The following is a 14,283-nucleotide window of genomic DNA, read 5'->3' as shown; positions in this document are numbered from 1 at the left end:
CACAGTAACTATGACACAAACTGCACAAAGTTACGGTGTGTGCGGTTAGCTGGTAAAGACCAGGGCGATGGTCGGCTTTGCTTCCTAGAAGGCTGGAGATGAGTAAGAGGGCGGGGAACGGCGGACGAGAACCACCTCCTTCCGCGGGCTGCGCTGGGACTCGTCCCCAGCGCCCCCAAACCCGCATTCAGCGCCGCCGCTCCCTCCCTCCTCTCTCCCCTCCCGCCGCCCCCGGACGCAGGCGCAGGCGCGGCCCGCGGGCACATGCGCAGTGGTGCGGCGGGGCCGGCGCTCCGCGGCTCCCGCGGGGGCGGGGCGGGGCGCGCGCGCGGTGCGTGGCGGGCGGGCGGGCGGCGGCCGCTCCCCGCGGGGGGGGCGGGGCGGGGCCGCCGCGCCGAGCGGGGCCATTTCAGCCGCCCAGGCCGGGATGCGCCCGGCGTCCCGCGGCTGCCCGCCCGCTGCCCCACTGCCCGCGGGACTGCGGCGCTGACTGTCCCTGTCTCCCGCTCCTGCCCGCCCGCTCCTGCTCGCCCGCCGCTCTGCCCCCACCACCCTCCGCGTCTGCCGCCGGCAGCGCCATGGCGGCCCCCAGCAGCATCGTGCCCGTCATGGCGAGTAAAACCAAGACCAAGAAAAAGCACTTCGTGGCGCAAAAAGTGAAGTTGTTCCGGGCTAGCGACCCGCTGCTCAGCGTCCTCATGTGGGGGGTCAACCACTCGGTAAGCGCCCGCGGCTCGACCAGCGCCGACTGCCCGCCCCGCCAGGGCATCGTTCCCCGGGGGCTGCGGGGGCTCGGGCGGCACCGGGGGAGATACGTGCCGCCTGGAGCCCCCCGCCGCTGCCGCCGCCCGCCCCGGCGGGGTCAGGACCGAGCTGCCGGGAGCGGCTGCGGTGCCCTGCCCTGCCCGGGCGGGGTGATGCGCGCCCGGCTGCCCGAGAGCGCGGGGCCGTGCCCGGTGCCCCCGGTACCCGGGGTCCGCTCCTTCGACCCGCGGGGCCACTCGGAGGCAGCGGGCGAGTGGTGCCCGTGAGGGGACGAGGCTGCGAGCGGAGCCCGAGCCGCCCCGCTCCTGGCGCCGACCGCGCGCGGGCGTCGCATGGATGTGCTGCGGTCGGGAAAAATCCTGGTTATCAGCGGGAACTGGCCGAGTTCGTCCCGTGTCCGTGCAGTTCGCCTCGGCGGGTGTCCGCTACCGGTGTGCGCGGGGGAGGGGAGGAGGAAGGGTTTGGTGTGGTAAGGCGGCAGAACTGCACCATTCGCGAAGTGCTCCATCACCCTGCGGGGACGGGCGGCCCGGGCTCCGAGAGAGCCCCCGGCCGGGCGCTGGTCTGCGTTAAAATTAGGAGCCCTGGTAAAGATGTCACATGGTTTGGGCATTATGAGGCTAAAGTCGCAGCTTTACATCTTTAAATAGCCACCGTGGCAAGTTAAAAGTGTAGAACCTAAAGATCGCCAAAAATCGGGTGTCAGGGCAGTCGAGCCAAAAGCGTTATTCCCCTCTCTTGGCGGAGCGAAGCGTGTGCGCCCCAGTGTCCGCTTTGCATGGATTACTGGTGCTGCTGTGTAACGAGCCTGTAAGAATGTCAATGTGCAATTTGAGATTAGACTACAAATTTTGTTACAGCCACATGAAACCGGCAGAGCAGCCAGTAGTATTAATTCTCTATTCCTTTTGTTTCGTACACGTCCATATCCAATGAAGTTTTTATACTTTGTGTACATTTCAGTAGTTTTTGCCCAAAGCCTGGAGTCTCTGCATCAAGACTGAGCGCTATTAGAGCTGCGTTTAAATAACCCAGTGCCTGAAGTGATGATCTAGGGCAAATGCTTTGGCTCTGTGTACCTCTGCTGAGGTTCAGTAGCCTGCTTAAGGTAGCCCTGTGGGTCGGTAGGAAATGATGACAAAGGATTTCCAGTTTTCTGTAGATCAGTTGTAAGCAGTGACATCCTATATCATGGACTGATAAGAAAGTAGTTATTTGTCTACAAAGCAGAAATATCTCTAATTATAGAAGTGCACGATATGGTATTTGCCAGAATTGGGCTTGAATACACAGATTTCTTTTGCTCCTTCTTTAGTGGCTAGCATTATTCGTAGAAGAATTCCCAAAGAGACCTCTTTAATAAAAGAAAGCAACCTGGTAATTACAGGGTGAGAGACTTGTACTGAATGGCAGCATGTGCAGGCTGTCGGCTGTCTCTCCCTGAGGAGAGAGGGAGAAGATCGCTGATGAAGACGGAGATCTTCCTGTTGCAACAGCTCATTGCTGTGTGTGTTCATACTGGAAATACCACTACTTTTAGAGGAAAGACCTCTTCAGTATGAATAATACCAAAGTAAACAGTGACAAACACAACACCATAGTGATAATCACCATCCTGTGATCAATGTGCTGTGGCGTACATAGCTCTTCCCAGTAGAAAATGTAATAAAGTGTATTGATTCATGCATGTGAAAATTCAAAATTACGAACAAAAAATCCTTTCCTTGGAGGACTCAAAGAGCAACCTCAGCAACAGAGCAGGCTTAGAGAAATGTGGCTTCGTGTTCACATAAAGGTGATGATTTTAGGTGTGAATATCTGTTGTGATAACTAATAACAGCAAAGACTAGTTCTGCAGATAGTATTCCATTTCTTTACCCTGCTGCAAGGTATAGGCATGAATAATGCTTTGGGGCCCTGCAGAAGCAAAATCTCTCTGAATGAGAGAGCATGGGGAAAAAAACAAGTTAGTTTGATGTGTCCAAATTTAAACATCTCCCCTTGGCCAAGAGTGCAGCATTGAAGTGTTGCAGGCTCCTCTGTTAGATGCTTTTCCTGTCATTTCGTAATGCTTGATGTGGCACTGTCCAGCAAATGAAAATATGTGTGCAGCATGGTTGAACTCTTTTATCACAAAGAATTTCTTGAGGGATAAACTACATGTGTGAATTAATTAAGAACAGGAATTAAGGTTTCTTAGCAGAATAAACAAATCCATAAGCAAAAGCTAGACTAGTAGCTGAGCAGAGATCATAGTTCATAGTAATTAAACTGAGAACATAGTAATCATCTGAAAAATTATATTTAAGACTACTTGCAGTGCATACCAATTAATGAGACAGTAGAAGTCTCTGAGTCTTACTAACTGTCTTGGGGAATAAGTATATATTGAAATGGTAAAGCTGAGATTAAGTTCCCATGTTTCTGACATTGCTGTGTATATTGGAAGGAAGCACTTGAAACAGATAAAAAGGAAAAAGCAGATTTTTCTGCAGGTTTGTTAAGTTTTTAATCTTAGGGCTGTACTTTGAGTTTTTGAGATAGTGGAGTATCTTCAGAGTTTGTAATTGTGCGAGGAAGCTAAGGAAGAAGTTATAAAAACTGTACTCTTAACTCCTGTCCTAGGAGGAAACGTGACTCTCTAAAGGGAAAAGTTGAGTATTGGTGTCACAAAGCTAAGGGCTTACAGAAGGGATGTGAATTCTTAATGAGGAAAAAAAATCTGCAGAGGTGTGTCTGTTACCCAGGGTTCTTATAAATTACCCTCCCCATTCAAGAAACTGTAAGCAACTTGCTTTGGTGATCTCAGTTGTTTACGTGGAAGTAGAGAGAAACCTAATGCAAAGTCCTGCTTGGTAATGCAGTAAAATTCAGTAATAACTTCGAATGGCATATGAGAGGAAAACATGTGAACATTACCCAAATGTCTTATGAAGTAAGAAAAAATGTGTTCACATTCAGAGCTGTAAATTCATTTCTCGGTATTCTGACATATGCTGTGGAATGAAACTTGCTGCTAAGTGAAAGGGAAAGCGACTGTGTCCCATTTTGTAGATCTGATTATAATACTGATGACTTGTAGCAGCAAAGACTAATTGTCAGTGCTTGGATCTTGCAGGCATCTGCATCATTAACGGTTGATTTTATCTTGGTCTTTTACCCTGGGTCAGAGATAATCTGGCTGTGCTACTGAAATAAATACTTACTAAAACTGTGGTTAGTATGACTTAAAGCTATATATTTAACTAGTTAGCATAATTGCAATATTTTATTTAAACTGATGTTCTTGTTTTTACTTCTATATTCTCACTGTTGCCAGATTTCCAGTAACTGTGAGAAGAAGGAGAGGGAAGGTAGGTAACATGTAACTTGTTGCCTAGTGCTTTTGGAAGTAATTCTTCCATCTTTGCTTCCTGTGAAAAAATGAAACCTGCAGATTCTGTGTTTTCTGCATCCTATGATGATCGTCCCAGGCACAACGATGGTGAACCTGCTCTTGCTGGAGTTCGTTACCTGTTTTTGTTAGGAGCTTGTTAGGAAAGCTGAGAATCTGTAGGCTTAGGTTCTTCACAACATCACCCTCAAAGATGGAAGAAAACTAATACAGGTGGATTTTTTTGGTATCTAATTTTGAGGCAAAGAACAGACTGCTGGAGACCTTGCCTACTGTGTCAACCATTAAATTAAACATATTTAGGAGAAGAGGATGAATGCCTAATGAAGTTATTGAGCATACTGTACAAGTTAAGAAAAACCCACAACCAAAAACAAACAGCCCCCCCCAGCCCCTGGAATCTGTAATCGCCATCTGTTTCTTGGATGATTACAAGCTTATCTAAAAATTTAACAGTGCCTGACTTCTCAATGGCACTGACTGCCTAATAAGCAAGTGGAACAAGAATACATGGATAAACCTCCACCCCCAACATTCTGTAGAGTACATCAGAGCGTAGATTCTGTGGGTGAAGAATTCAACACTTAATAAACTCTATGACCTTCTTCAACTGCTCACTGTGAGCCTGATGCTACTGTTGCACTCTGGGTTGTAATCTCGCTTGATCTTTTTTACAGAAATGGAACAACATTGTGACAGAGTAATAAAAGGAGAGCTGCGGGACTCCTGTCTACCAGAGTACCTCCTGGATTCCTTCACCTTTAGAGTTAGAAGTTGGGAGGGGAAAACAAAAAGGCATGACAAGTAAATGCATCTTTCCCCCTCAGATGCACTAGGATATGTTTGATTAAGAAAGCTTCTGTATCTCCACAAAAAGCTATAAAATGTTTGTGTTACGGTCAGTTTTTGGTTTGGGTATTTTCTTAGCTAGCATCCTTGTCTTTCCTGTAACAAACTTTTATCCAGACAAATGAGATTAGCTCAGTTGGTCAGAGCCTGCTGCTAATAACACCAAGGTTGTGGGTTTGATCCCTGTATGAGCCAGGCTATTCACTTGAGAGTTGGACTTGATGATCCTTGTGGGTCCTTTCCAACTCAGAATATTCTGTGAAATACACAAATAGCTCACTTATTCATGCCTGTCCTGATGTTTTAATGTGTTGCTGGAGAGTGGAACCTCTTACTTGTGGCATAAATCACATTTCTTAGTCCTGACTTACCTAGCCTCTCCTGTAAGAACTTCCTGTCCTGAAACACCGTATGTGTAGGAAGATGACACTGAGAAGTTATTGACTAGTTCCTTAGAAAGATGCAGCCTAAATAATTAAAAACTGTGCTATGCCCTCTGGAATAAAAACTACATATTTACTTGGTTTCCTGGAAAGAAGGGGTTGGGTCAATTGACAAAAACAAACACACAACACTTACTGTTAGCAGTATGTCTTCATAAGTTACAGGAGTTGATAACTTCTGGGTCTGTATTTTTAATATACTTTTAAGTGATGATGAGACAGGTGACACCCAGAGGATATGGAACCATAATGTTGACTTGTGGCACTGGCTGTCATCACAACTGGTTGATAGGAAACTATCTTGAGATGGGGTGGGCTTGTGTTGTCAGCTACTATTTGTATTTAATGTAGAACATCACTGCTGCAACTGTGCTCTAAGTGGCTTTTCAAAACTGAGGCAAAGTAAAACTGAAGTTACTGATCTTAGAGTTTACTCAAGATTTTAAACAGTGAGCTTGGAGAAAAAACTTTATGAATTGTTTAATGGAGGTGATGTTAAGACTGGATGGGAAAAGGCTCTTTCTAAGAAGCAGGAAGAAACAATGTATTAAGCATTGATTACATCAGAGCAGATAATAAAGCAATTAAAACTATTTTAAAATAAAGTCATCTGGGCACTGAGCCCAGATGTTTGTATATAGAAGGAAGTAGAACAGGAAGAGCTATTTATTGAAAACTTAGTTCTTTTTTGGGTGTCAAGTGCTGTCTACTGCAGAAATTAATTTGATACTGCTTTTGCAGTTGTGTTGATGGACTAGTAAAAATACAAATTGTAAATATTTATTATGGTTAGGTTAAGGCTAGTAAACATACCTGCATGAAATACAAATGGAAGTGATATTTCACGTCCTTCTCTGAACTATTGAAAGGGACATATACAATAGGTTCTGTTAGGTATGAAAGGGGAAGAGCTATGAAAGAGCTTTTACAGCAGTTTCAAAACTGCTTTCTGTCACTTCTTCCACTCTGAAAGGTGCTGCAAAGGCTAGGGTGGGTTTTTTGCCTATAGGTTTTTGAAACTGTATTTCATTAACCACAGCAGAGAGGGCTGGACCATGTTCAGTGAAACAAATAAGCACCACAAATTTGTTTTGCTGGCTCAACTTAGTTGTCTTATTTGAGTATCCTGCACCAGATGCCTTAAGGAGTCTCTAGGGGATTATTTTTGAATTTTTTGCTCATTAAAGCAGACACTTGCATTATGCTCATTGGCCCAGTAGGTGTTTATTTTCCTCCTGTAGTTTCAGGGTGGCAAACTTTGTTTAGTATAACTGACTCACCCCATTATGTAGTTCCTGCTGTATAGTCCCGTTCTCTGCTCTTCCTTGAAAACACCTTGTGTTGTAGGGATTGGTAGGTTACCTGTATGTTGGGTGACCTCCTGACAACTTCAGAGCAAGGTGAAACCACCCATTATTTACAGTTCTTCAGTGTGATCTCGCTAGAGCTAAGCACTCAGAGTTGTAGTGATGTTGGCTTATGGATATACTGACTTGTTAAGAGCTTAGTCATCTTGGCTGTTGACTCTCATGTTTTAAAGGCTTGAAAGAAGTTCACATTTATTCTCATACTCCAGTATGAATTCACTGTTTTATGTTTACTTCCAAGGTATATTTGTGTGTTTTTCCACTTCTCATATGTATACTTACTATATAAATGTCTAACAAAAAGTCCTGATTTCTCTTCTCATTTTCGCTATTGGTAGAGCATGTGTTTGCATTTAGCAAAATAGTTGAAGCAGTGTGAGTAGTTGCTGCCTCGGCTATGGGATGGAAATGACAAACCTTGATAGTTTTCATGGTCTGCATCCTAGTACATGGTGAAATGAGTTAGCTTTTAATTGTTGAGATGGTGACTTCTTGCATGTGGTTTGCTATGTGATCATCTGTCTTATGATCTTCCTGTAGAGCCTGGGCTGTTCTATAATAAGTTAATTAGTTTTGTGTTGAGAGATAGCTTAATAAGGGTGTTGTGAAAATTGTTTGAAGTAGCTGAATGCTGTAGTGATGGATCTCAAACTGAAAAGAAAACATTAGCTTTATCTTCAAAGAGTGGAGCTGAATAGTTTGCAGTAGAAATACTTAATGGCCGTACACCTTTTAGAGTACTTATTTTTCATCAAGCTTGGTGAACAGCTACCTTGTGTACTGAGACAAGGTAATTAGTCTAATCCAGCTCTTTTGTGTGCATTGTAAGTTCCCAAGGCAACCATTAATATTCTTAACACAGTATGTGCATGATTCTTCTAGATTGTAAGACAAAACTGAAAAAATCACATTCCCTTATGTGCCTTATTAGCCTGTGGAGCTCCTTGGTGAGGGCGCAACTTATAGAACCACATTGCAGCTGCTTGAGTTAACTGGTTTAGTCTTTCATTTTTCCTCATCTCCTTCCTGATGTCTTAGTCATATGCTGTCTCACAACTCTGCTATACCTGTGTTTGCATTTTATCAATCAACACTCTGCCATTCCAGTCTTCCCGGTTAACAAGTTCAGCCATATCAGTAATTTTCTTATCAGTAGTTACCCAGCTCCACAGTAATAATCCAGCAAAAATAAGACATTTTGAGGAGTTTTTTAGATGGACCATAACTCACTGAAGTTCATGGTCCAGCTATGCAGAGCTGGGCCAGCAGAAGGAATGTGGAGTTGATGTGAAAACAGAAGAGATGGGGGAAGTAACTTCTTTTTAAGGAAGCACCAGTTTAAGCTAGCATAGGGTTAGACAAACCACAGCCTCCATAGTACTGAGCCCTGCTAAAGCTAGTGCTGCTGGACTTGTTTCCATTCTCTCTAGTACTGATGTGATCCTGTGGCAAGTTCATTTGGGGAGATATGCTAAAGGAAAAACTAATGCAGAAAAGTGAATAGAGTAGGGGGTTTATACCACAAAAGGCCTTATTCACAGATGTCAGTCCCAGCTTAAGAGGAGCTGCAACACTGCAGGGAGCGTGGAGGGAAGAGTTGGATATATGTGTACTTTAAGGTGAGGTTTTATAGTACTGTAGGATAGTTGGAGGGACACATATAGCTCTAGTGTGCTCTTTGACTGGCCAGTGATCTCCTATCTACAGCCCAATTTCATGTGTGGTAACCTTGAGTTAAACTGTTGTCCATAGTAAAAAAGCCCGCTTGAGTAGAGAGCTCTCATTGTGGATTCTGCACTTTGAACAGGGAAGCCTTTCTCAATTATTTTAACCTCTTCAATTTGTTGTGTATTTTGAAAGAGACAGAACTGTCTGTACTGTACCCATTGGTTTCTGGTCATCTCTTCAGTCTTGGTTTTTAGAACATGCTGAATCATCTAACTCCGTAATTTGTGTATCCAGAGACTCAGTGTCTTCAAAAAAGTTGTAGTGGCTTCTAGGGGCTGAAGTTTTTGAGGTTGCTTTTAGAGGTAAATACCAACTTTTGGAAGACCTTCTAAACAATAACAATTCTTGAGAATCCTACCTTAAATATTCTCTTGCAGGCTATCCAGAATGTCGCTGTAGCAGTTACTGACTTTTGTTTGTTTTTTTGCTGGAGGAAGAAAGGAAAATACCAAACTTGGTTAGCCTAAGGCCAGTTAAAGAAAGCAGCTTATTAATAGTTTTACTATACTGATTTGAAATCGAGCAATATCTGATTAGCTTGTGGTGACAACCCTCAGTGATTCTGTTATTAAGCTACCAGTTGTGTTATAATGTCCTTCATCTATGGCATGCCCTGTTGCAAAGTATACTTAAGGCTGTTTTGCAGAGTTGAGTTATGCATTGATCATGTTGCCCATGTTTTGTCGGCCTTTGTTAAGATCATGTGAGTACCAAAAGCTTTTTTAGTACAGCAGGTTCTGATGTTACCATGTTGCTGTCTGTGTTTTTTCTTTGTTCAGTGTACTTGTTTTCTCTCTCAGCCATGTCTGTAGTTAGTGTTTATTGGTGTTATGGTGTGGTGTGACCCTCATCGTGGGTTGGACTCTGGGTGATCAGAGCAAAACTTTGCAGAGGAGCTCAGAGAGAAATACTCTTCTAAGTATGTGATTGTTTGGCCCTTTACAGCATGCAAATCTCATGCATTATGATTTCCTAGAGTTGAGGAAAGGTCAGAAGATTGACATAAAAAAAGCAAGGTTCCTAATCTCTGGGCTTCCCACTTCTGTCTTTCTGACTTGTATTTTGAGCTGAATCTAGAGCTCGTTTTAGGAGACCAAATCGCAAAATACCAAAAGTTGAGAAAGCAGTTGAGTTGAGGAATGGTATATCTATTTTTGCTTCTGGAAGAGGAAGGACTTATCAACACATGCTGTTTCAGCTGGCTATTCAAAAGAGCTGGTTGTCTCTCTGGGAAAGATAGCAGTCTCAGATGAGCTAACTTTACTGGAAAGCCCATACCCAACCTCCTCCTCAGTCACTGCAAGCTTGCAGTTAGAGGACTCGGAAATGATTCACTCAGACTGAAATGCAGTGTCAGATGCTCGGTGAGGTGCTGCAGCCCAGCACCACCCTCCTGTGCAGTGGCTTGGGGTTGATGCAAACAAGGAGTCTCCCTGCTGTCCTCAGTGTTTCCCCCCCCTCTGTTAGCAGAGGAGAACTGAAAAGAAATTTTCTGGTAATTATTCTTTTAGGTTTTAAGCAGAGCTGTCAGATTAGTGAGTTTCCAGTCTGACTCATGATTCACTTTGCAGTCTGTGTATGTTAACCAGCATTCTCCTATGCTTACACAGTGGACAGGACCAAAAAAAAAAAGCTTTCTGGATATTCCCTAGGGTCACAGAAGACAGGTGGTAAAAGTAATTTAGAGAAAAAAACCCTTGGTGCTTGACAACAAATCCACGTACCTGCTTGCAGGCAAAAAGCACTGCAACCACTGATTTTTGGAACCTCTTGCCCATTCTGTTCCTGATATAGCAGTTTCTCCAGATGTTATTTTGGGCTTCAGCTGATTCAACAATGCTGCTTTCTCTTTCCTACCTACAGCTGCAGGCAGTTGTGGCTGGTTATTTCATTTGAGTGAGCAATGTCCTTTGGGCTGTGTTGGCTCAGGGATGTTAATAGGGTTCAGATGTCTGGGCTCACAAAATCCTGCACTCCTTGTCCCTCCTCCATTTGGTCTGTTGCAGTACATCAAAGCAAAACAGTATTGAAATATTGAGCATCTTGAATCTTGGTAGTGCACTATGCCTTTTTCTTGGTGGGAGTGGGATGGATTTCTTTTCCTTCTCCACAACATCTTCCACCTTTGTTTTTTTTTTTTTTTTCCCATTGTACAGCAATTTTCTGTGATTGGTATTGGTGTTTTAGTTCACCTTTCAAGCTAATCACTCTTCAGACATTATTTTTGTCTGAATCTTTCAGAGAAGGCTTATTGCAAGTTTCTCCTTGGAAGGTGTTATTTGATAGGATATTTTTAATATTCCTGTCTTGTTGAGGAAATCTCCCAGACTTTCATATTTAGGTCAAGTTTTTCATTTTCCTGTGAGTGACTTCCTAAGGTTCCTGGCTGAACATGACTTGCTTCACAATTAAAGGCTGAATACCTAAGAAGTTGCTGGAAGAGCCTGAAAGTAGTGGTTCTTCCTGCATGATGTATTGGTCACCTGAAAGATGACGATTCATTGGGGTATAAAGGATGATGACTCTTACAACAGGCTTGTTCTTGCTAATTAATCTGAGGTCTTGTTCATGCCATTATAAATGCCCTCTAAAACGTAGAGACTCCTTGAAAAGCCATGTTTCTAACTGTTTTACAGTAATATGTATGTGATGACTGGTAGTTTGGAGGCTGTCTTTGTATTGCTGAAGTTGCTAAGCTATGCTTGTGTTATTTGGTGTGTAAAAATGCTTGTTTGTCCATGTGTCTTAAGAATTATTAGAGTCGTGAAAATATTCCTCTTGTTTGACTTTGTCACAAGATACCATACTGTTCTTCTGGTAGCACAATGCTGAAAAGTTCAGAAATTAAAAACAGGCAGATGAGGGATATAGAAATACGTCTGGCTGGCAGACTGTAATTTAGTCACTGAAGTAGCTGTTGCTCTGTGCATGTGATTATCTCAATAGCAAGGCTAAAATTCACTTCAAAACTGCATTCACAGCTTAAGGGATCCTTTGTTTCTTGTTTACAAGAAATTGATTTAAACCATCACATTTTAACATGTGTTACTTTGTGTAGTTGAGTTGGCTGAGGTGTCAGCTGAAACCTGGACACAAGGACATAGACATCTTTGTACTCAGGTGATGGAAAGTAACACCTGAAGTAACTACTTGCTTTTATTTGTAGTGCCATGGGACCCCTTTTGAACTGAAGACATCATCCAGGAGATCTGTGTCATATATAAACACATAACTGAGATTTTAGGATTGCTTGTTCTTCATTCACACTTGGACTCTGACCAATAGTGGCCTTTTGATAAGCAAAACTGAAAGGAACCCAGCTAATCTATGTCTCCTGATAGACTCTTGAAATACATATAGTTTGTTCCTCAAAAAAAAAAAAAAAAAAGAGTTTGAAATGCTCTGTGAACATTGGACTTGCTGGTCAAAGGTTTTGAAAAGTGTTAACTTGGGACACAGTCATCTCTTACATGGGAAGCACTGTATTTAAAAAAAAATAAAAACCCTAGGCCATTCATTAAAGGAAGGACATAGATTTGGTTGTGTGGAGTTCTCAAGATGACCTTATATAGCTGCTCATGAAGACAAGTATTTTTACTGCAAAGGTTTACCCCGTTTTCTTCATCTGCTACTGAAAATGGACTCAAGTAGTGGTGCAAGCTGTTATGGATCATTTGGATGATGAAGTTTAATAATATGGCTTCAAGTAGGTGGAAGAAGCAACAGAACCGAGATAGTAAAGCATGATCCTTGAGCTGCATTTTCTGTACTACTTACTATTGCTCCCCTAGCTGACAAGTTTGAGCTCAGAATTGGTTTGTCAGGTTCATACTAGCTATGTTTTGTGCCATTTTCCCCTTTTTTGATGGACTAAAGAATTGAACCCTGTAAGTTTTTGCCAGAAGTTTCTCTGTAACCTCCTCTGCCAGGCAGCTCTGCTGAGGGATGCAGATACTCAGCTTTCTGGGTGGAGTATATCTGCAGCTTTGCTCCATGTTTCTCATGCACCCTGCTTTTCCATATCAGATTGCAATATGGGCTAGTAGTAGTTGTCTAGGTAGTCACGTTTTTCCCTTTCTTCATGTGCCTGATATGTCAAATACTTTAAGTGTAATTCTGCAGGCTGTAGCCATATAGGGTGCTTAGTTTATGGAAGTGATCTCTCAGTTGTTGAAATTTCTTTAGTCCGGGAATGCTAAACCTTGTTACAGCATAGTTGTTGATGTAGATATGCCATACAGCAATCTCTCTACAATTTGTGCTAGACTTCTTAACCACTCTTTGAAAAACATGCATGTGTCTGACAAAACTAATTGGAGTTAGTTTTATTTAAGTTTTCAGATGTGTCTAATGTCTTAGAACTTCAGGTAGAGTGAACAAAAGGGGTCAGACAAACCAGGAGTGAAAATGCTCAGCTTTTAGACTCCTTGAAAATAAAGTAAACAGTGTGCCGTGAGTCACAGCACTGCCACTGCATAACTGAGGGGACCTTGCAGTTTTTTAATTTTATTATTTTTTTTTTTTTTTTTTAGAAATTAACTACTCAGAAGATTGGCATTGTTGAATTTTACTGTATATTTCAGGACAGAACAGCTGATTTCCTGCCTAATTAACCTATTACTTTATGAAGTGTTTCCTAAAGCCTTGAGATCCTGTGCATTTACATATATTTGCATAAGTAATGCACAGAGGAAAGTGCTCTGGAGAATCTGACTGGGGCTTCTGGTGGAGTTGGCAGTATTGACTGCTGCACTAGGAACCTGTTTCACAGCTCCCCCAGTGAGCAGACAGCTTTGCAGCTACCTTGGAGGGGCGTGTTAAATGGAACAGTGATCGAAGCGCAGTCAAACAAATCCAGCCTGCAGCTCTGCTCCAAGGCTGGTCCTGCTGGCACAGGACACTGAAATACTCTCTTAAAAGCATACAAGGTGACTGATCAGAGAGGTGCTTATGCTGTGGATGTCTAAAGTTTTTGAAAGATAATTGCCACCAAAAATTGGAATGAAACAAAAAATAATGCAAGATTACTTAAAAGCTGAGGTAAGCTAACCACCATGGAAACTCCACAACATTGTTAATCATCGTCAACTATCCAGACCATGACTGCAAAATTGTTGCATGACTACTGGAAATATAAAATATTTCCTGTGTGAATATAAGTATCTTTTATACAAGTGACACTTTCCTTGTCACTTAGCTCCAACAGTATGAAACCTAGGACATATGATCCTGTTAATTTTTCCATGGTGATTTACTAATGAACTATTTAAATTATTTATTACCTCTTTTTTTTCTTTTTTTTTTTTTTTTTCCCTTCCAAGGTGTACTTAAGGTCAGGAAGCATGAAATAACTATCCCAACACCAGTAATGCTGCAGTGTAACAGCTTCACTCCTTAAGATTTCCAGAGATGTAAAGGTGACATTGCACCTTCATCACTCCATCTGGAAGGGGAAGAGTGTTTCACAGGACAGAGGGGAATTTTGTTTGGGGGTTTACGTATTTTTAGACAGCTGTATTTTTCTGATTTCTGGCCAAGTTGTTGTTAAATAAAGGCATAGCTTCATCACGAGTGTGGGCCTGCCTAAAACCTGTCCTTCCCATGGCTGAGCCTGGCTGCCAGCAATGTGTGTGTATATCTGGTCAGCCAGGTCAGCTGCTCATCCTGCTGAAAACTAGCTCTGTCTGGAAGCAGGCAGGGAGGGGCAGAAAGGACAGTAGTGGGATGTGAGTTGCTC

The 14,283-nt window shown here is 42.9% G+C and overlaps 1 protein-coding gene across 3 annotated transcripts in view; it reads left to right on the top strand.

The window, feature by feature from the left end:
• The first annotated feature begins 407 nt into the window (after window positions 1-407).
• Window positions 408-14,283, top strand: part of PIP4K2A (phosphatidylinositol-5-phosphate 4-kinase type 2 alpha) — a 105,203-nt gene continuing 91,327 nt past the window's right edge. The window contains exon 1 of one of the 3 annotated variants that reach the window (XM_032696828.1): window positions 408-719. In XM_032696828.1, coding sequence (XP_032552719.1) covers window positions 579-719 — 141 coding nt within the window. In that variant the 5' untranslated portion in view covers window positions 408-578. The remainder of the gene's footprint in view (window positions 720-14,283) is intronic. The other 2 variants (XM_032696837.1, XM_032696845.1) reach the window with 2 other exon arrangements.

The sequence above is a fragment of the Chiroxiphia lanceolata genome, chromosome 1, assembly GCF_009829145.1.
Source record: "Chiroxiphia lanceolata isolate bChiLan1 chromosome 1, bChiLan1.pri, whole genome shotgun sequence".
NCBI classification, from domain to species: domain Eukaryota; kingdom Metazoa; phylum Chordata; class Aves; order Passeriformes; family Pipridae; genus Chiroxiphia; species Chiroxiphia lanceolata.
The sequence above is the reverse complement of the archived record's forward strand: the minus strand, read 5'-3'. Positions and strand labels throughout refer to the sequence as shown.